At 46.9% G+C, this 22,930-nt stretch overlaps 1 protein-coding gene and 1 long non-coding RNA gene across 4 annotated transcripts in view; one reads left to right on the top strand and one right to left on the bottom strand.

The window, feature by feature from the left end:
- Positions 1–223: 223 nt before the first annotated feature.
- Positions 224–6,819, top strand: LOC311421521. Its single transcript, XR_014684897.1, has 4 exons — positions 224–399; positions 1,865–2,088; positions 2,709–2,830; positions 5,506–6,819. It is a non-coding gene; the product is annotated as an uncharacterized lncRNA (long non-coding RNA).
- A 2,581-nt stretch (positions 6,820–9,400) lies between these two features.
- TBX4 (T-box transcription factor 4) overlaps positions 9,401–22,930 on the bottom strand; it is a 40,855-nt gene continuing 27,325 nt past the window's right edge. For all 3 annotated transcript variants that reach the window (XM_084493475.1, XM_084493474.1, XM_084493473.1), the window contains 4 exons: positions 17,381–17,533; positions 14,157–14,245; positions 13,427–13,668; positions 9,401–12,042 (listed from right to left, as the gene is read on the bottom strand). In XM_084493475.1, the coding sequence (XP_084349601.1) occupies positions 11,420–12,042; positions 13,427–13,668; positions 14,157–14,245; positions 17,381–17,533 (1,107 nt within the window). In that variant the 3' untranslated portion in view covers positions 9,401–11,419. The remainder of the gene's footprint in view (positions 12,043–13,426; positions 13,669–14,156; positions 14,246–17,380; positions 17,534–22,930) is intronic.

A 22,930-nucleotide genomic window follows, 5' to 3' on the forward strand; every position in this document is an offset into this window, starting at 1 on the left:
AGCTGAAACCTTTCTAGTGGAGCAGGAAAGAATCAGAAGAGGGGAAATGCATAAATCTACATCTGGAGCCAAGTATGCTGGGAAGGCATAAAGAGTTGGGGGAGCAGGAGTGCCAGAACAGGGCTGATAGCGCGAAATTCCAAGGGGAAAAGTGGGAGAAAGAAAGAGGAATGTCCCAGGAATGAAGCTCTTACCATGTTCAAAACTTTCATCGGAAGTAAAACACTGGAAGGCTATAATCCAAATAAGGAAATTAGAACAAAAATTAACAATATTCAGCTAGTCAGATGTCAAAAGAAATAGCAGAGTTATTGGTGTTAGAGGTTATTGCCAGGAGGGAAAAACTCAGCATGCCCTGGGTAATTAAGCTTCATTGGAGAGCATGGATCCCTTCTCCAGGTAAGAAATGCTTTTATAACATGGCATCTTTTGCTATTGTAATTAAACACCATGGGCTATTCTGCATATGAAGTCTTAAACACTTTAGTCCTTTATCACAGGATTTTACTGGCCAGGCATATGTGTTCTTATGGCAAAAAGCATTGACTGCTATAAAAAAAGAAACCCAAACATTTCTTTTTATTACTTGACTTGCTGTATTTTTATATATATTGAGCCAAATTCATCCCTTGTGTAGCTCAGTTGAAGCCAATAAGGATAGATTTGGCCCATGTCTATATGAGAAAGGTGGTGACAATTAAAATATATTGTTTAATAATGAGAGCTATGGTAGTGAAGTGTCTTTGTGTCTATGAAATTATACACCACGACACCACATTGCCAGTATAGGCTGGGGCTAGCAAAACACATAAGACCAGTTTCTGATGGAAAGGTAAAAGCACTCTGACTTTTATTATTATGATTAAATATCACAAAGGCATTCGAACAAGACTAATTTAGGTAACATCTCCAGAAGTCTCATTTATAGTGTGGTATTTTGCCATAGTGCAAGCCATTTTAAAACATTTCTCGAATGTTATTATATGTGGCTATCAAGGATAGTATGACTGGCTGCTATTAGCAGTAAGTAAAAGAACAGGTTTTTATTTCATTTATACTTTACTGATTTTCAGTAACGCTGCAAAAGGAATGTGCCCTATTAAATGAAATGTGCGGACAGCCATTATTATCACTTCACACTGGTAATTCCCAGCGGTTCCTCTGTGTGAGGCATCACACCAGCACACGAAAGACATCATCGATACCCCGAAGATCTTCAGATCTTGCCTGTTTTGGCAGTGAGATAGGCAAAGCTTATTGCACAGGCAACCAGGGCATCTGTACTGGCAGCCAGAAACCATAGCCCTGACTCCAAGCCTCTGCATGTGCCTGCCAGAACAGCAGGCTCAGCAGTGCGCTGCTTGCTAACCGTGTGAGCACTGGTGCAAAGATCTCTGGTTCGGAGGGGGGAAACAACCTGGACTCCCCCCGGCCGGTGCTCAGGGAAAGTCGGTGCCCCCAGGGGCCCCCTGCTCCTTTCCGTCTGCTCTGACCCTTCGCAGCTGCCTCGGGGCTCCCTGTCAGTATGCTTTAGGAACAGGGGTGGGAAAGGTCAGAGGAGTAAGAGGGACAGGTATTTTGTTGACCCAAGAGCTGCACCAGCTCTTGATGGCCCTGCCCAGGAGGCAGCAGAAAGCAATCCCTCGCCCTGCTGAGCTAATGGACTCCAGCAGAGACAGGTACCCCTTAAATGAGAATAAAGTTATAAAATACTGCCGATGCAATTAATTGCTCAGTTTGTCCAATGCTGCTGGTCCTCTAAGGAGTCTCTGATCCCCCAAAAATAAGGGGAAAGAAAATGCAGAATAATAACAACAAAAAATCTTTTACTGTAGTTATTACTCATTCTGAATCTCTTTTACAGAAACCTGACCTTTACCATTGAATTGAGATAATATTTTATTAGAAGAAAGCATGATTCATTGAGTTGGTGAGCTTCGGATCTGTGCAAAGGAAAACTGGGAAGGACACAAAAAAGCTGGGCTGTGGAAAACCATTGCCACACAGCGAATCTCAATCTGTGCGCAGAAACAGCACAAAGGAAGAAAATATTTCCAAGGAAACATCTGATCATAGCACTGGAGCCAAGTAAGGAATTACTGCTATATTAGCCTTTCAGGAAGGGGGCATGCAGCGTATGTGGTAGGAGAATACTCTGTCATTTTGAAATTCATAGGAATTTTTTTTATTAGCATCAACGTGATGATAACAACTGGCCCACAGATCTAAAATTCAAACATAACCAAAGAAGTACTAAGAGATCCTGGAGGAAGGGGATGTTTAGTCCATCCTAAATAGGGTAACAGCTTCTTTTCTCCTTTTTTCAACCTTTCCAGAGACCTCTTCTTCAAGCTATATAATGCAGAGCTGTGTTACCTGTATTTCTTTAAGTATGATGAGAACAGATGGTGGTTAAAACAAATGAAGTTGGGGAACAACCTAAACCTCTGTACATAACAGCAAAGTTGCTGAATGCACACTGGGTGGTGTCTCCATGTGTAGAGATCATCATCTCACTAATTTGTGCCCTGTGCACAACTCCACACAGGTCAGCCGCATTGCTTAGCGTGCAGAGAGCAGTGCACGTGTTCTGCATCAAAACTCTGATCCTCCGACAGCTTGTATCCATGTTGCCAGTTGCTTTTGCTCTTTGGCAAGAAGGTTTTTGTTTTATTTTTTAACTTTCTGCCTTTCTCTTCTCTTTTTAGTTTTCAAGTTCACATTTTTCCTTGCATTTCGTTCCTGGCTGCTGACTTCCTGCTTCCTGTTCTCTTGCTGTTTATAGAATGAACATTGATTTTCAGGCGATCTAATTAACCGCTTCCTAGAGGTGAGTAAATATTATTTTCATGTTGTGCATGAGAGAAGCAAAGCAAAAATTAAGTCGTCCATCAATGGCTGTAGACTGAATCATTGCTGAGTGTATTAGCATTTGTAAATCCTGAACTTTCCTGGTTTTCTTAGACTGCAGTCCTTTTTAAAACCACAGGTAAGAGTAAGAATACAAGTAAATAAGGATTTTTTGCTTTAGGTATATTGATTTGGCTTAGTAGCTGGTCTGAACAAGGATTTAATAGTGGCTTCTTTGCATCTGTAACTCAGATTAGCATTTGTGAAAAGGCGAATGAGCTAGCAAAAACACACTTGGTCCCTCTGTGCTTTAGGGGGCATGCCCTAGTATGGGACATGCAGGTGTGGTCCTCGTTTCTTGGGGTTCAAAGAGCGGCAGGGTATTTATATTTCCAGGTTCTTGATTTAATGTTTCCAGCCTCCACATTTTCAGATGAGGTTACAGCAGGCTTGTTTTCCCCTTTGAAGAGAAACAGCACTCTGTAGTCTATGATCACTGAACATATGTCACCTTTGGGTGACTTCACCCTGTTTTTTTCTAAGCAGATTTAAGTAGAATCCTGATCCAATAGCACAGCTCGCAGGACTGGCTCTTCCTTGCACTTCTCCATGGGAAGCATCCCTCATTCTCTTGGAGTCAGTGTCGTGTTGTGGCTGGTGCTGCAGCAGCCTCTGCTGCTGCTGAGCTGTGCCACACAGGGGAGAACAGTCAGGGAATCCATCAAGACATCAATATTCCAGTGTTCACTTGTCTCACTCTAAATGTCTGGTGTTTGTATTGTTTGAGATTTGCCCTCTTGCTTTTTCATGCACTGCAGTCAGCTTGCACCAACACCTTCCATCCAGTCTTGTAGTGCTTGGGTGACGTTTATACAGAGTTAAACCCCTCTCTCCTTGCACGTTGGCGATGAAGCAATGTAGAAAAACTGCTTGACATCCAAACATTTCTGTAACAGGCATGTGCTCAGTTTTAACACTGAGTGTAAATCCAGTCCTTCTCTGTGACACTGGGCAGAAATCCCAGTGGAAGTTTTTCCTGCCTCTAACCTGTCTACTTTCTTTCATAATGATGAATGCTGAGAGGGAAAGCCTGAGGGAGGGAAAGGAGGAGCTTTCTAAGCTTTGAATTGATCATGTTTTAAGAAGGATGGGAAAGAAGAATGCAGATTCCTTTAAAACAGAACTTTTATATGGCTGAAATCTTTGATATTTTTCTCATTTTGGTCATCTTTAGTGTTCTTGTAAGTAAGTCTTAGACTAAATTCTTACCCGAAGATGTCTAACCAGGTAAGATATTGTGTCTACTTTTATTTTTGACTTTAAATTGAATTGATTACCTATCCTCACTTCCATTTTGTCTGGCACGTAGCTGCTCGGTAGCTGTCACCTTTGCTTTCAGTCTAGGTATCCATTGCGTGCTGACTGTTTCATATTACTTCTGAAGCACAAAGCAAGTTCATCACCTTTCCAGGATGTCTCCTGATTGATTCCTCATGTCTAGGGAAATCTGCTCTAAAGTTTCAGGGTAAAATGAGTGCTTGGATTTAGTGTGGGTAATCAATGGTTTAAGACTTATTCTTCTTACATTTTGAGCAATTCATCTGTGCATTAGATACACAGCTGATATTAAATACAATATCAAGTATTAAATTCAAAGTTTTATTATTCTCTCAGTAGCTGCTCAGAGGCACTGGGCATGACTAAACCATAATTTGCAGAGTGTGGCTGCGTCATCCATCAAACACAAATAGGCTGTGCTTCATACCTAGCCTGCACACAGCAAAGCCAAGGCTGACAGCCCTGAAAAGAAGACCAGGGCCCTGGCCTTGCCATACTGAAATCTATAAAAGTTTTCCTACCGACCTCAACAGAAACAGGACTAAGCCTTACGATTTTGGCAGGAAAATCTATGAATATTCCTTTTCATCTCTCTGCTGAATGCTGAACTCCAGCATACATTGTTGACTGCCTTACGTAAGATAGAGGCTGTTAAGGAAAAATAGTAGTTTTGCACATACTGTTCTCTGCACATGCTGTTCTCTAGTAAATGTTTGTCAAAGGATGCATCCATTCCTGCTGGCTGAGTCTGAGGCTTTGTACAAATTTGGCCTTATTTCCTGCTATCAGTGTAAACTTCCCAGCTAGAAGCTGCATTTGTCAAGTTTTATCTTTTATCTTTGAAATTGTTAAAATCATTCTTGGCCAAGTAGATTGCGGTGACAAAGATGGCCATTTGATGAAATTGTCTTAAAAAAAAAAAAAAAAAAAAAAAAAAAAGCACCCTTCCTCCACTTTGTGAATACAACCCCACTGAAAATATTCATCAGAACTGTAACAATGCATGGCTAAAAGCCAAAGATTAGCATTAGCTGAAAACTAAGGAAAATGGCAACAAAAAGAATACCACATGAAAGCTTGCTGGCACTTGCACAGTACTTGTTCAGACCTCTTACCCTTTATTATTTTTCTGTGGAACAAGACCCTTTTGACCCATTCTAGCTATTCCTCCTGTTCTCATTCCAGTGTGTTTTGTTTCTCTTTTGTCTAAACAAGTTTCTAATTAACATAAATCAAAGCCTAGTTTTAATTGAACTAGCGTTATCAGCACTTTGCACTAATTTATATACTCTTTTGTTCCCTCTCTCCTGGGGCCAGGTTCCAAGGGCAGACTCGGCGCTGCAGTCCCAGCCTGCGGGCACCTTGGTGCCTGCCCAGGGACCTCTAAGCTGCACGGGGTATGAGGGACGTGAGGGCAGAGCAGAAAGGAGGATTCGGATCAAACAGCCTCAGGAGTCACCAGCACCAGCCCCTGGAGCCATAAGACCTCTCCTGGGGGTGCGTTTCTTCTAGAAGGAAACCTGAGGAGCTGCTGCCGTGCCTTCTTTACCTATACCATGGTCAACCCCTCACGTTGTGGAACTCCCTAATCAATGAACAGCCTGAAACATACCGTGCGCTGGCAGTGCTGCTAACTTTTGGATGAGACTGTTCCACTCAGACGGGAATAATTAACATATCAGGGACTGTGAAGTCTGAGGCCACTGCCCACGTCATGCAGGTGGAAAGAAATGTGTGCCTAAGCCCTACATCTGCTGTTAATGTCACATCTCTGGGATGCGGGAGCTCTTGGGAGCAAGGCTTTCTCCAAGCTTTGTGCAGCGAAGGAGGAGCTGGCAGTGGTGGGGTCCCCTCCTGGTGCTGTAGGGGGTGGTCCTGGATGCCTCTGTGCCTGCCAGGCACTCATGGGGCTGAGTAAGAGTTCGTTGGCCTGGCACAGAGATGGTTTTGTGCATGCCTAGGGGGAGTTCACACCTTTCTAGGGCTACGTGAAGGTCTGGATGTCTATGGTTGGGGTTCAGAGGCTTCCTGCTGTCACAGGTGCTTTATCCCTTCATTACATTTTGATTCCCCATCTTCCTTCCCACTTTACACTCACAGTCTTTGCTACTTAAAACCACAAAGCAAAAGTAATATATTTTAATTGTTGAAAGCCTTTTACTTGAAATCTACCACAACGTTAGAAGCTCATTCTCCAAATTAATCAGCCAGGTAGGCCTCCTGGTCACGACTGCCATAACAAGTTCCCTGACAGAAGGCAAGCGTGCGGCCTTGCTTGTCCGCCATCACCACCTGGGCAGCTTCTCTGCTGGGCCAGGCAGCCCCTGCTGAGTTTAATTTTACACTTCAGTTGAAATGCAACCTAGGCTGGTCTATACCTCACAGTGCTGGTGCAAGGAGTGGCTGTGAATCCCCTCATGAAACCAATCTGAACTCTAATGCCTACTGTGACCAAGTGACAGAGCCCAGGGCAGTTTCTCATGTGGCAGTGTTTTTGTGTTAAAGTACATCTCGTGTTGGACACGGCTTTTTGCTTTTGTTGTACGGTTCCCAACGTTTTCTTTGCTTTCATTTTTAATATTGATCCTGTATTTGTGGAAAGGAAATCTGTTCAAAACCTTGCTTTCCCCACCAGCAAGTCACAGTCTCATGATTTCTGTTACATCCTACCATCAAAGCAGTAAAAGCCCTCAAATCACATTGAATTTAGGCTGCCTCTCGTCACAGTCAAGTGCATGGCACCTCCTTGGAGCACACCCTTGAATTAAAATATTGTAAATTTTTTGCTGTTCAAGCAATACTGCAGAAACACTCGTGGCCAGGGAGGGAGGAGACTTTTTCCTCCTGCTGGAATTTTTCACTATAACCATCCTCAGGGGAGTTCTCATCTTCAAAAGAAACATTCCTTCTATACAAGCTGCAAAAAGAATTATTTAATGACATCATAAATTAATACAGAGAGGCACAAATTTTCCAAAATGTGGAGAGAGAGGAAAAAAAAATTAGCGTTTGCCAAAAACACCCCAGCTCTTCCAGACTTAGGCCTCTCTTGAGCCTGCGAGCTGCCAACGATACCAAATTGAACGGTGGGGTTTTTGGCATGGCTAAAGTTTAGCTTGTTTAAATTTTGGCAAATATTCGTATTACTCACATACTCAGCAAACTGATACAAATATTTGTTCTATTTAGAGTGAGGTCCAAAGGCAGTGCTGGCATCAGCGCTGCTGGACTCGGTGGAACTATCTTTCTCGTGCCAATATTAAATTTGGACATCTACCTTAAAGAAAAACAGCCTTTTAGGTACAGATTAGAATACATCAATGGAAAACAGCCCTCGTGCGTAGCCAAGTTTTCCTCGCTTGCTAATTTTTGCCTGAATCTGAGTTGAAATGGGCCTAGTTTTCTGCACACGGGCTGCCGCTCGCTGTTACGATGCAGCGAGCCACCTAGGCAGAGCTGGAGCTGGAAGGGCCTCTGCACACACCGAGCCCTCCACATTCCTGAGAAGCAAAATGTGTTCCTGCTGCCGTACACCGAACCTGGGCGCGGTAACGTTTTAATGCTGTGCAGGTTGCTGGGTTTGTTTTAGTGGTGTCTGCAGTTTACCGTTTCTAATTCGAAAAACAAATAGAGCATTAACCTCCCACCTCCGGCTCCTCCAGGAGGCTTGCATACTGTCGGGCTCTGCTTCTGGAGGCCCAGCAGCTTGGCAGAGAGCTGCCCCGTGGGCTGGTGGGGAGCTTGGGGCCGATCACACAGCAGCGAGCGGAGCCACAGCCACCAAACCCACCCAGATGTGAAACACAGAACTGAAGCGGGACCTGGGTGCCTCCCCCCTTGCCTCTGAGCTCTCTTTGGGATCAGACACAGAAAGCGAGTTAGAAATTTTGCAACGAAAACGAAACAAAAGCAAACAGACACCACCCTTCCATTCCTTAACTGAACGCAGCCAGAATGCGCTGCGGGGGTGTGCTGGCTGCGGGTCTGTGTTCGGTTCAGATGTGGTGTGTGAGCTGGATGCTATTTAGTGCTTGCTAAATGCTTTTGTAAAGGCCGAGTAGGAGTGGGATACCCCTAACTTAACTTCAGCCATTTAGAAATGGGAAATCTAGCCTGGCTGAGCTGGATTCCTCTATGAGTGGAAAATATCATCGCCATAGCATGATTCATCCCCTTTTAATCTAAGTGTCTGATCTCTCTCCATTGACTATAAAAGGAGCCCAGCTGACCAGATTAGCATATACCCAAATTTTGGGCATTTCTGTGCTAACTCAGCCTTTTACAACTGGGCCCTGTAGTGGCCGTACCATGGCCTGTTTTTAAAACTAGGAGCTCGCAGTGTGCCACGGGGGTTCACAGAGCGCCTGCACAGCACCGAACCTTGGCCGTGAGCTTTACAAAAAGCCTGATGGCCACGTGTGCCCTCATCTGCTTCCATCTGAATGTTAAACCCTGCATTAGCTACGGGTTCAAGGCTCCTCTGCCTTCCCTGCATGAGCAGAAAGCTGTCGGAACAATTCTGGTAGGAGTTACTTTCAAAGCTGCCTTAAACCAATAAATATTGCATTAATCAAGAGAAGCAGAGGAAAAATGGTGCAAAATAGCGGCGGTGATTATTCATGGAAAAGGACATTATTATTGTTAGTCATATTTGTAAAACAGGCAAAGGATCCAGTCCAGCTTGGCATGTGGACTCTGGGCTCATGACCCCATAAATTGTAGGCTACGGTGGCAGTGCTCGTCTTGTGGTGTTGATTCAGTGTCACGGTGAGGAATGACCCGAGCCTTTCACCTTATGGCTGCCGATACCCTAAGACCCCTGCGGCCCCCCAGCCCTGTCGTTCTTCATCACTGTACATGCAACCGGTCCACGTGTAAGTACGGGAGCATCATTTTGCTGCTCCTGTTACAAGCTGCTTTTAAATTCAGTCTAGCAGTGCTTGTGGTCCATTAAAAATAAATAAAATAAAATATAAAAAATAAAAAAGGAAAAGAAACACGAAATACTGAAAACAAACAAAAAAACCCTTAGTCTTGCAGCAGGCAGTTAAAGTTTGCTGGTGTCGCTATGGCATGGTTATAAAGGGTCAAAGTGTTAATTTTGGGCGTTAATTGGTATAATCAGACAGTAGGAAACAGAAGACAGACACAGCAGCCAGTAATTCACCACAGAACGTTTTTATACTAATTATTGAAATGCACCCAGAGACAGTTTATAGTAGTAAAATGACTTTATGTTCTGATATGTAAAATAAAATGTCCATGCTATGTAACAAACATTTAAAAATTCCACACCACCTGTATCTAATGTGGTTTCTAATAAAGATTTATCTGTAGTATATATGTTTTTTATCTAACCAATTCTTAGTTTTTACATCAAAGGTGTGTAATAAAAAAAAATCTTAAATAGATGTCTTTCAAAAAAAAAACTTGCAACATTCATCTTTATTAAGTATTTCATTCGTAAAAAGCAAAGCTGAATTGGACACGTGGCCTGCATTTGTGATATATATATATATATTTTTATATATATATATAATATATATATGTATATAAATAGCTATTCAGCATGCAAAAATTGTAGTGATTTCCAAAATCCGATTACAAAATCCACACCAGTCACATACATGGTTTGCTGATTTGGTTTAGGACTGTCCGGGTTGAAGCACGACCTCCACCTTAGTGCCTCAGGGTTGTCTGACTGCGAGCAGCTGCCCTCGTTCACCAGCCTCTCCTCATTGGAATGGATCCATCCAAACGCAGAAGCACCTCCCGACTTCCAAATTTGCATTTCAGCTTTTTGTCTTTGCCCAGGTGGGAAGCAGGGGCAAAAAGCTTCCCCCAACCCGCTGTTCACGATTAAGGCTTAAATGCTGCGCTCTTTAGTGGAACCAGACTCCTAGCACCATTTCTGTGCTCTCATCTCTGCGTACACCACGGCAGCGCCCGGATGCTTGGCGAGACGGATGCTGCTTGTGCTGCACACTACAGACCGGAGCTCCAAAGCTTTTTGGGTAAAGTAAATGGGAGTTTGGGTCCATAAGGAGCACAGCTTTCTCTGCCATGTGAGTCGGCTCAGTGATTCTCTCGGCACTCTGTAGGCAAAGCCAGCACTGGAGTCAGTTCAAGATACTTCCATGGTAAACAATAGTAGCAATGTATACACTGGTTACAGATTTTTTACCTGTTCTACAAATATTTGTACACTGTAAAGCCTGACAGGTAATGGGAACTCTTTCCACTCCCACCCCCCAATTAAAAACCACTTCTCTATGCCTCCTTTATGCTGAACACAATTCTTTCTGAGTTAGCTGCAAAAGAAAAAAAAAAAAAAAACATAGCACAAAAGGCACATTTCAGCTGAATACGAAAGAAATCAAGGACCAGCAAATACAGAAATTGTTTCTGGAAAGTATTAGCGACTTTTAAGCTTAAACTTCATAAATATATTGCAATAAGCAAGTGTGATTCAATCAATGGATGAGAGTCTGAAGACACTGGGTCTGTTCCTAACGCTGCAATTAATTTGCCGTTTGGCCTGGGGCTTAGCGCTTCGCTTCTCGGTCTCCCACAGCCACGAAAGATGGTGCTGTGGGGGGAAGAGGAGACGCTTGTGCATCGGGGCCTGCTCTTCTCCACGCCATGCTCCAGCTGCACTGGAGAGCCACCGGCGCGGCACTGCAGCTCCCTGAGCCCGCTGCCCCGCACCCGGCACCCGCTCAGGCTCCCCCATTTCAGGGGAAAGGGAATTTCTGCAGGCGGAAAGAGCCTGGTAAGTGCTGCTACAGCAGTCCTGGAGCTACGCGGCTGAACAGATGGCGATTTCCTTTGATTTGGGGGATTCTGTGACTTCGCGAACCAAGTACCGTAAAAGTGAAGCTCGTATTTTTCCCCAGTAGCCAAAATTTGCTTACGGATGTTTAATGTTATAGGCAAAAGCAAATGACTAGGTACTTCGCTTGTTAGTCATGAAGGTGGTTTCTACTGGATCAGTAACGAAGACGCGAGAATTAATTTATTCGGAAGTCAGTGAGAGGCTGATGAATCCAGCCCTCCGAGACAGGAGTCGGAATGCTCCGTGTGCCTGGAGATACGAGCTCTGCACGCACACAAACCCCTCTGGAAAGGCACACTCGTCTCACCGAAGTGCAAGTTACCCACAGGTATCAACGCTGGCTTAACACCGTCCGGGAGCAGTAACGCGAGCTGTGGCACCCCTGGGCCCGCGGAGTCATCCGTCAGTCCAGTTCTCCACAGTCCCCATTCCTGAATGGTACTGCAGCGACGACTCCCTTGACAAGGAGAAGCTTTGGGAGTAGAGGAACTCGTTGGCCGCGTTTAGGTGCGGAGAGGGGGGCTTTCTCTCGCACACAGATGGGTGCACCCGTTCCCGAGGGAAGGAGGAAGGAGGGACGCGCTCCCGGACCTGAGACTGGGACAGCTGGTTGTAGACGCTGAAGTGGCTGTTCCCTGGGGGCTGCGAGCCCTGCCCCGCGATGGATGGGAGCCGCGGCATCATGGTGGTGGCAGTGAAGTGGGCGGGGAAGGGCTGGTAAGGCACAGTTTCCATTGTCTGAACACTGTAGCTGGTGTAAGGTGCGACAGAAGTCCACATATTGCAGCTCAAGGGGGGAGGCGGAGGCGGCAAGTCGTCCACTGCCGGCACACCGGCGATCTCGGCCCCAGACCCAGAGTACATACAGGCGTCCCGCGGAGTCACCTCGCTGCAGTAGGAAGGGCTCAGCATCTGCTGGTCGTACGGTGGCGGGGAACGAAAGTAGTGATCGTCTCCCACGGACGAGGAGGCCTCCAGGTAGGAGCGCTTGCAGGGCAGGTCCAGGTGCCGAGCGCTTTCTGTGAACAGAGAAACCAATACTCAGGAGCAGCTCCCGGGGTGGTGGCTCTCAGACACAACCCAGAAAGAGCTGCTGGAGTTTTTATGAAGTCCCCTCAGAATCGGAGCAGGCAGTCTGGGATTATCCTGCTACATTACCGGTGCTCTTTTTTCAGACTAATTCGCTTAAACCGTTTTGCTTTGGGAAGACAATGTACAATGTCACGACAACATTGTGCTGCAAACGTCAGAGTAATCCCATCAGCCTCAAAGCGCTCTGATGACATTTATCAGGTTAAGTAAGTGACTTGGCCTACTACTCTCACATCAGAGATTACTTCACGTTCCCCCAGATAACAGAGGTCCCTGACACTGCTGCAGCGTTACCCCTGACAAATTCAAGAAGTCTCTTAGAGGGTCTTATCGCAGCCTTTCTTCCTGTCATTGCAAAAATCACCATACATTCCCCAGAGATTCACGTCAAAAGCTGCAGAAATATCTTGAGATAAAAGAGACCTTTTCCAACCACCCGGCCCTCCCCTAGGCCTCAAGCTCAGAAGCAGCAACCCCATTCCTGCGATGGCCACGGTGGCGTTCGCCGGCCGCCTTCTGTTAGCTGTTAGGAACACTCTCCGGATGAATTTGTGAACTCATCTGCAGATTAAACATCTGCTAAAATTACACATTTGCCTTGCAGTCCTCGTTACTGGTGCTGCTAGATTCCTCATTTGCCCATGATCAGAGGATTCTCACAGCTTAAATAAATTAGCAGCCAATGAGACATGCAAATAGAAGGATTTTGCTGGGCAGAAATTTTCCGTTTAACTTAAAACATGCCATGATCTCATCTGAAGCTGGATTAAAAGGAAGAGAGTGAAGCTACAGTCCGCTTAAACTTCAGAACGAGTTGATAAGGAGAAAGGGATGCTTACACACAGCCACCACAGTCCCACTAGTCTGCAGACATCGAGATAACTGCTAATGGCTTCATCCTGGAAAGTGCTCAATGTGTGCAACTTCGTTAATGCTAATGGCAGTGTCAGGACATTTCAGGATAGATAAGGGCCCCTCCAAACAAATATTATTAATTCAGCTGATTCTAGCAAGCGATAATTTTCCAGTGTAGCTTCATTCCATTTGAATTACGCATTCTGATTGTTTTTTTGTTTTGTTTTGTTTTGTTTTGTTTTTCAGCTCTGATTCCAGAGGCTTTATTTGCCTTCTATGGGACAAAACCACTAACAAACAACTGCCCAAAAACTCAGCTCCAAAGCACGTTGGTCACTTTGCAGATTAAGGCCTAAGAGTCAGAAAACAAACTGGAATTAATGGTAAGCTTTCAATGCCCATGCTTTTAGGTCTATTATTTGCTCTAATATTTTCCCAGCTATAAACTCTAGTTACCTCTTCTTTTTAGGCAATGATAGAAGAGCCCTGAATCTCTCTGTGCTGTGAAGGTGTTGAGTGGCAGATCTTGAGTATCTGAGGCTGCAAACTGCATGTGAGCACCATTCTCATACTGATAATGCTGAAGGGTCTGGTGACTCCCGTGAAGTGGGTTAACATCTGGCTTTGTTGAAAGCTGGCCGTGACTGGACACCAACCTCTGCCTCATGATGCTTTTGGAAATTACTGGATATTCTTTGCTAAAGGAGGTGAGAAAAATTATTACCGGTTAGACAGCAATCAGCATTAACAGGAGGGTGAAATATTAGTTTGGCTTCCCTGGAGCATCCCCATCCAACGACTGCAACGCCCTTTGCCAAGCACGATGAGCTCAGCCCCACCATGCTCCTCTGGGTGTGGGTAGGCATGACGACAACACAGAGTGTGTCACTGAGCTAGAGGAAGAGCATTTCAGAGGTATAAGGGCACTGAGTGCCCCAATGCCCTCAAATACAAGAAAATTGGGTGCCCCCATGGCATTTGAAAAATTTCTTCAAAGTGCAGCACATGGATGTATTCACACCATGCACAGGCACACACGCGATGGAATACTCTCTGGCCACTGCCAGTTGGGCAGGAAGAAGCCCTGTGGAGCCCATCCTGTCCTTCTGTCCCTCCTGTCAGTCTGTCCCTCTTGTCTGTCCATCCCTCCTTTCCACCTGCCCATCCTCCCACGTCCCCACTGTACCTTTGCAGTCGTGCCACACGCAGGTCGCTGTCGTCGCTGCCCCTGAATCCCTTAGCAAAGGGGTTGTTCTCAATTTTCAGCTGCGTTATCTTCAAGAGAAGGAAATCAAGCAGAAAGCATTTGAAAAGAGATCACTTGGTATTTTTCCTCCATGAGAAGAATTGTAACTCAAACAGTGCTTTGCCTTTAGGCAAGGGAAAGGGTCTGCCTTTTGCAAGAGCTGCCTTTTCCCCCAAGAGATACAGAGCAAAATGGTCAAAATACCTTAAAATAGAATAGGCTTAGTATTGGTGGAGCTCAGCCTTTGTAATTGAACTGTGAAAGATCTGCCACTTTGTTAAAATGCTGGAAAAAAAATCTCTGGGCTGACATGAAATTTCCCTTTAAAAAAAAAACAAACAGTTCACCTGGCCAACAGCCCCAGTAAATACAGCCTTCCCTTGCCAACCCTGTCCCCGGCCCCTTCCCTTTGTAAGGCGAGCACAAACCAAAACCTTACAACTGTCAAGAACATTGGGGAGAGGTAAGTACGTGTCCAGTGTCCACTAATAAAAAATTAAATCGAGCACCTCTTTAACAAAGGATTTTTGCATAGATCAATAGGCAGCAACAACGACCACCTGAGGGGGTTACCTTATGCCAGCCTGCATCCGATTTTAGGGGTGAGGGTGACAAGCAGGTTCTGTGCTCAGATGACTTGCCAAGAGAGCTGCTATAGCTAATGACCACACGTTTAGCAACACTGAAAAATAACCAGCACCAAAACACTCCCCAGAAAAGAGCTGGCTGCTCTCGGTGAGGGGGAAGGAACGTGTTGACATGTGAATTTAGGCGGCCGTGAGCGCTGCTCCTATCAGCACCGGGGGGGTCTGTGGGGCACAGGCTGCAGCCAGGGCCCAGCACGGGTGCTCCCGGCCCCACCTGGCCCAGTTGGGGCCGTTCCTGTGCTGCCAGCAGAGCTGGGGGCAGCTCCCCCCCAGCTGATGGGCCACGAGGTGCGTGGGGCCTTCCTGGCTCCCGACCAACCTCAGGTGCACGGCGTCACAGCGTTCTGCTATGTGGTGACCCTACCGCCCAGCCTGGCTACTCCCAGCAGCCCCGTTCAGACACGACACATTTTAACAAGTTTGTTCCTGCTGAAAAAATACGTTTTTTCCATTACTTCATGGTTTTCTTTCTCTCTCCCCTTTTTTCTTTTCTTTTTTTTTTTTTTTTTTTTTAGTAATTTGCAGTTGCTGTTAGGCTGGGCGACATCAGAGCTCCAATGTCTGTACAGTGAGTTTGGAGGTGTAATCCTGCCCCTGTGGACACCGGGGAGGGGAGGGAGTTTTCACTAATGTGAGCAGCATCAGGGTGTCATCCATCCTTGTCACAGCTGTCCCCTGGCTTCATGTGGCCCAGGAGGGAGCTTTGGGCAACCTGCATCTGGGCTTGCTGGCCCTCCGATCCCGGAGCCTCGCAGTCCCTCCTGCCACGGAGGCTCTCAGGTTTTGCTCAGAAGGCCGGCCACTTGCAGGGACACATCCTGCTGGCTGGGCATTCCTCAGCTAAAAATAATTCTGTGGTTTGTTGTTTTTTTGTTTTTGTTTTTGTTTTTGTTTTTTTTTCCTAAAAGATGCCCAGACTGGCATTTCAATCATTGATGCCCGAGGGAATAAGCAAACCCATTCTGCTGTTCCTCGGTGCCTGTGATTTGTGGGGAGGGCGGTGAGCCCGTCCCTCGTGTCCAGCCACACCTGCAGGGCTGCCCCGCCACCAGCCCAGGGGTGTTCGTGTGGCAGGGACAGTGGAAATATTAAGTTTATGAAGCACTTCAGGAACCCTAGGGATGAAAGGCCCTATTGACCTGGAGACATTTTAAGGGGGTATTAAATAAGCTCTTTTGAGCCTTTTCTGGTTAACCATGTTTAGGCAACCGGTCATTTTACACCAACAACTACAACTGTCTAACAGGATTCACTTTGGTGTCCAAATAGGGACCCCTTTTCTCTGTCACATTCAGGGCTCTGCTCCGAGTCCTTTAACTGGCTCACTAATTGCAAACGCTTGCAAGGACTCTGTGCTTCGAGCATCAAAGGGCATACAGGCATCCTGCTTGGGAGGAAAAGATCTGGTCAGGTTATTGGGCAGGAAAAATTTCACATCTGTTCCTGCTCCTGGAGGATTTTCCTATGAATGCCTAGAAAAAGAGCTGGTGCTGTAACAAGTGGCAGATGGCACAGCTAGGGCACCAGGAGGGCTCTGGCGATGCTGCACACCCTGTCCCTTTCTTTACCAGTCCCAACGTGCTTCAAAAACTCCACCTAATCAGCCTGGCAGGGCACGATGCTCATGCTCCCTCTCCACCACGCACCCCATAATAAAACCTGGTTCATAGGACACTGAGAACCGAACATGCCGGCACTGCCTCGCTGTAGGGCCATGCTGTGGGAACCTGCCTGCCCTCAGCTGGGCGGCCTCAGCTCCCCGGGCTGATGTAGGAGGGAAGGAGGCACCAGGAGACACAAACACTGCTTTTCCAAGTCCCACTGCCCGAGCCCTCTGCTCCTCCCTCACCCCTCAGCCCACCGCCAGCACCTTCTGCGGCTCATACGGGAGCAAAACCCGGTGCTGCCCCTACCACGCCACATGGAAAATAAATAGAAAAAACGAACCCTGCTGTTAGTGGGCATCCAGAACCAGGCAGAAAGGGCAGGACCAAGCCCTTTGTGTTTTCTATCCCCCCCAAAACAAAACACAGACACCCAAAACCCCTCCTGCCTTCATGTCCTAACGCAGGCTTGTAGCTGTTTTTTTACGGTTACATTCCTTGTGTGTCTCACTAAACACACATGCTATAATTACTTTTCGCTGTAGATTTATGAGCAAGCTTTACCAGTCATTATTAGATTTGCTTGCTGTTTTGAATGACATCTTGGAGTTTATGAGCGCCCCGATTCATTAGTCCCTGGACGAGCCGGGCTTGCCAGGATGTTGTTACCCAACTCTTTTTCATGCTTCTCCTTAGCTGCATCCTCCCGGCTCTTTGGTTGTGCTTAATGCTTGCAGGGCTGGGATGGGAGCTGGTCTTTTAAAGCAGGAGCTTTCAGTAGCGTTACAGACCCCAGCTGCCCTCCTCGGCCGGCCCCAGCTGAGCACAAACCACGCTGGGCACCCACGGAGGGCTGAAGCTGTGGGATCACGCAGCCCCAACCCACGCACCTTCAGACCCAGACGCGCCGTACCTTGTGATTCTGGTAGGAGGTCACCGAGATAAAGGAGGTCTCCGGGAACACATGGGTGCAGAAGGCCGTGTTCTTCGAACCGAAAGCGTTGTTCTCATCCGCCTTCACAATGTGCAGCCGCGGTTGGTATTTATGCATTGAATTAAGAATGATCTGGAAAACAATTGATGCTAAAGTGAGCAATTGAATGTTATAAAAAAAAAAAAAAAGAAAAAAAAAAGAAAAAAAAAAGATGAGCCTTGGCTACTTGACAGGCTTTGCTAGCAGGGCACAAAAGCCCACTCGTGGGCTAAGTTCCAGCTTTGCTTTCAAATTGTGGGGGAAAATTATGTTACATAAATGTGTACGAACCACGGCAGAGAAGGTATCTGCTGCTCTGGCGAGAGCTGTTGTACTCAGCTTAGGGCTTTTCTACTAAATTCTCATTTTCTTATTGCTATTGGACAGAGTCAGCCTGGGTGGAAAAAAAGCCATAAATTTTTTTCCCAGCTCATGTTGAAGCTGCACAATATATATAATTCACCAGCAGACTGGTCCATAAAGTTTCCTAATAAATACTTTACTGAGCTGAAAAATACACAGTTTAGCAAAGGAAAAAAAAAATTAAATTAAAAATTCACAGAAACCACGGGGGGGAGAAAGGAAAAAAGAATCTTTTATCTGCCGCTAAAAGAAAGCTACAAACCAGCAGGGTTTTTCCCTCCTGGCTGTGGAGCTGACCATGCGGGTGGCTGGGGCCAGGCACCCCGCAGCCCCCCGCAGCTCTGCAGGTGGGACACGGGGATGGGTGCAGGAGGGGCGAGGGGAGGAGAGGGAGCACCAAGGTCCCAGGACGCCCTCGCTGGGGTTTGCCGCCGGAGGGGTGAGCGCGGGGCTGCCAAAGCACGGAGGGGCCACTGGGGCATTGTTCTGCCACAAAGAATGGAAGCGCCCGCGCGTCCCAGAAAAAGAAATGCAATTTCTTCTAAGGAATGGGACGATTTTAGGAAAAGCCGTTATTGCTCTCTCTGGGCAAAGAAGATTCTTTGCGTGCTTCTCGTTTCCTCAGCACACCACGCTTCAAACTTTTCTCCCTTCTCTCCAAATGTCTCAAGGAGCCGCTTCTGGAGCAAGCTTGTCCCCAGCCCAGCTGGCACCCAGCACCTGGAGCTGCTGCAGGACATATCCAGCCCCACGGGGACATGGGAGAGGATCTGGCAGGGAACTCCAGCACAGGTCGGGTCTTCAAGGGCTGACGGAGAAACAGGCAGATGATGGATGGCGCACGGATGGACAGACGAGTGGATGGACGGGCAGGGAAAGCCACAGAGCAGCAGAGCTCCACTGGTTACACAAATGGTGGGTTTAGCCGATAATAAATGAGGATTGCTAAGAAACAGAAGCCGTCTGCTCCAAGCCCATCTGTGGAGTTAGCAAACCTCCCCGTGCTCAGCCGAGTGGAGGTGCCGCGTGGAGCCGTAACGCCCTCCGCCTGCCTGCACGGAGCTGCCCACGGTAGCCGGCTGCGTTATATACCACTTAAATGCAATTTTTATTGTTGACATTTTCCAGACAGCCCTCCTTGCTCCCCAAGAGAGAGAAGGAGGAATTTTTGGCATTTTATCAGCTTTGCATCACGTCTCCGAACCACTTTGCAGCTGTTGATATGCGGGCTGGAGAGCGGAGGGTCGGCTCAGGTTCTGGGTTGCAGCCTTCCCTGCGCTTTCATGTATCAGCCTCTCGTAAAACCGCCGAGATGAGCAGCACCAGAGGGCTCGGGCTTTCAGGGGAAGGGGCGCTGAAACTCTCAAACCTCAGTAACTAAGCACGGAGGCCGATAACTATGGATTGTACAGGGCAGAGGCTAGGCTATGCTATGCTTTGCTCAGCTCCTGTCCCTCGCTACCCAGGCTTGGCAAGGCGACTTGGGCCCCTCAAGTCAGAGCAAATCTCCAGAAAACCAAAGAAAACCATCTTAACCTGTAAAGTCCAAAGGGATGGATGAACAGCCTGTCTCCCAGCTCCCCCCCCAGAGTACCCATGGGGCCATAATGACCCCTCTACAAATCCTTTTTTTTTTTTCTTTTAATTTTTGATAACCATCTCTAAGCCCAAGGAGTCCCAACAGTTTCCAGACGACTTCTCGGAACCTGAAAGAAGCCTCCAGGAAAGGGTTTTTGACAGATGTTCATGGTTACAGCTGTGACTGCAAGTCCTCCTCGAGGTTCATTTTGAGCCACTTGATATTTGTGAGCAAAAAAATATATCTAAATGATATATATAATTATATAATATATAAATGTTATATTATGTATAAAATATAATATATATATATATATATATATATGTAATTATCTATGATGCTACATCTGAAGGTGCCCTGTGAAAGCACAAACCTGGCTGAGGTGCTTCACAGCCCTTGGCCTTCCTGCTGCAGAATGGCAGCAGTGTTATCTGCCAGGGCATGCTTTAGTGCCCGTCTTGCTCCAACCAACCTGCCACAGTCCCTTCCTTGGATCCAGGCATGAACACACAGCTGGGGACAGGGCACAGGCAAAGGTGGTGAGGGCACAGCTCCGTGGGGGCACACACTCCCACAGCTGATGTTTCACACGCTGGAAAATAAGGAATTGTGCGTGGAGGCGGTGCCTGCACACACAGCCCCCTTATTTATGCTTGGCTTAAAGACCGTGCATCCAAAACCCTTGTGAATCCTTCCAAAAAGCCTCCCAAACCCTAGCTGCAAGCCCCTGCGCCTGTGCAAAGTGAAATGCCAAAAATCCGGGATAAATAGTTTTAAAGGCTGCTGTGGAAAACCGGTCGTTGGCTAAAAATACGCAAAACAAATGTAAATTCCACTCCGGTGACGAACATCAGTGGAAAGATTAACTTAAAGAATTGTGACAAAAAATGAGAAGTATTTTAATTGACGGGCCAGAGCTGGGCCACGTGGGGATGCTGGCATTACGCGTCCCTGCGTTGTGAGGCCGTGGGGGACTGGTTCGGGGTCAGGCCTTTTGGAACCATTTTCAATACCAAGTACGGACAGTTTGAAGAACGGTAGCTACTAGAGAGGTGTTTTAAAGAAGAAGGTCAATCAAAAAGAGATCCCAGTCGGGCTCCTCGAATCAGATGGTTAAACCCAAATTTGGGATCTGGAGGGTGATGTCCTTGGGATCCCCACATCACATATGCCCACGAGATCATGACAGACAGCCTCCAAAGCCCAGGCTAAGTTTACACACATGGTGGGGCTCTTTATCCCCCCATCTCACTCCTTTGTGCTGATCACACAGTTGGCAGCTGGAACTTAAAGGGTGGTTTTTTTATTGTTGTTGTTGTTTTTTTTTTCTGGCATTCCCCGGTCAGCAGCAAATGTCAAAGAAATGGTGTCATTTGCTCCTTCCATTTAGTGCTACTGAGGAAAACACTCTGTGAGCATCTCGTCTTGTGCACTGCTGAGTAATGTCGGCTTCGGGGCCTGAAGGCGTTTGCCAGTTTGCAGGATGGGGCCCAAAGGCCAGAAGCTGGGTATGGCCCTGCCTTGCCTGTCGCAATCCTTGAACTCACCAGTAAAATGTATTTACTTTCATATGAAATTTGGGGAGTTGATTTAAGAGCGCTCCCTGTTTCTCCAAGGTATCAGATGTCATATGATGCAGTGGTTGTTATGGCAACTGCCCTTTTTATATTGAATAGTAAATGGCTACGAAAAAGCCACATAATTTTATGGTCGCTCCCAGGGGATCACATAACTAATATAAAATCTCTCATTTTAATACATTTTTCTGCTTCTTTCTTCCTTCCCTCTATTCTTTTTAAACCGAAGAAGGCTTTGAGCTGAGGCGGGACGCAGCGCGGCGGCACAAAGGCCCAGCCCCAGACCTGGGGCTCTGCGGTCCCGCCTGGAAAACAGCCACAAAAACAGCCCTGGAAGAGGAGGACGAGGAGCCACGAAGCCACAGCCTCTCCTCGAGGCAGGCCTGGAGGTGCCTTGTCCCCACTGGTGGGGATGGAGAACCTGAAATCACATCCCACCTGCCTGCTCCCTGCGCCTCTGCTGCATGCTGGGACCCCAGTGCAAGCAGCAGAACCAAACCCCTGCCTTCGGGCAACCTCTACAGCAGCTCCAAAGTCTCCTGCCCCTCGTCCTGTCTGTTTCCAGTCAGCTTCAGGACTCTCCTGCGCTGGCTCCGTGCAAAGAGCTGAGAGCTGTGCCCACACCACAAGTGCGCTCTCCCCGCACGGCCCTGGTGCTCAGGAGGAGCCGCCCCACACCGAGCGCTCATCCTGGCAAAATGCACAATGGGGAGAAGAGGGAAAGGCTGGAAAATCCTGGGAAAAGAGTCAACATGAGCTCACACAAATTGTTCCTTGCGTGAGGGCCAAAGCTGTGATTATTATGTTGTTTTTTTTTTTTTTTTAAGTTTTCTTTTCTTTCTTTCCCGGTCCCTTTTTGTCTAATGTCAGCTGAAATTTGTGGTGGTGATTCCCAAGCTCTCAATACAGTGATGTGGTGGAGAACTTTGCTTCCACACTAGCTCCTAATTTCCACATGGAGAGGGCCGGGCAGGTGCCAGGCACATCACCTGCTAGAGCCCCCCCGAACCACCCCCACCCCTCTACACCAAAGCTCCTTCACCCGCCGTGACCTTGTCACGTTCTCCTTCTCCAGGCCAGCTCCCCACCCAAGGCTGGAAGAAGATTTCAGAGTCTGATTCCAGTTAAACTGCAAAAATCCACTGCAGTTGGCTGATACAGACCAGCAATGGAAGAACAAAAAGATTTAACACAAGAGATGCAAGTCTCCCTTCCAGCCCAGCACCCCTGGCCCATTCTTGCCCAGCTCTTTAAATGACATTTGCAGATCTGCTTGTCCCTGTGCAACTCATGCCGGGCCCTGACACACATAACCCTGCTCCTTTCTCAGAGGGGCACAGCAGCCGACACAAAACTTCATCTGGAACCTTCCCATTTAATTGGCTTTGGTCCGTGGTGTCATCCCCATGCAGACACGGCCACAAGGCGTGAAGCAAATGAATACAAAGAACCCTAAATTGAATTTGGAGTTTTGTGAGAGTAAGAGGACATGAACCTAATTAAAGTGTGCCTTGCAAGCAAAGAGAGAAAAGTGCTGAAATTAAATTGATCAGAAAGTGAGAGGGAAACCCCAAGTGTAGGGAAAAAATATCTTTCAGTGATGATCACATAAAACCAAGAAATACGGAGAGAAATAACAAACTCGTCAGTAGTAAAGAATAAAGCTAGTAAATAACAGATTTGTGTCAAGAAAATTGAGGAATGTCACTGAAAATGTTAGCAGAAGTGACAGACCACCTGTAACAGCTCAGGAACTGAAGCGGCCCTGCCTGCTGGCAGCAGGTACAGAGCTGCACTGACCAGAGGCAGGTGCAGCATGCGCACCACGACCACGTGCAGCAGCTCAGTGCTGGGGGGGGGATTAAATTAATCTCCACTGTCATTTGTCCCGGTCTCCACTTCGAATCTCCACTTACTTGTCTTTTTTTCCGCAGGAATATTTTTATGTATTCTGTAAAATGAAAATAATTT

Source organism: Aythya ferina (assembly GCF_964211825.1).
Source record: "Aythya ferina genome assembly, chromosome: 19".
Taxonomy (NCBI): domain Eukaryota; kingdom Metazoa; phylum Chordata; class Aves; order Anseriformes; family Anatidae; genus Aythya; species Aythya ferina.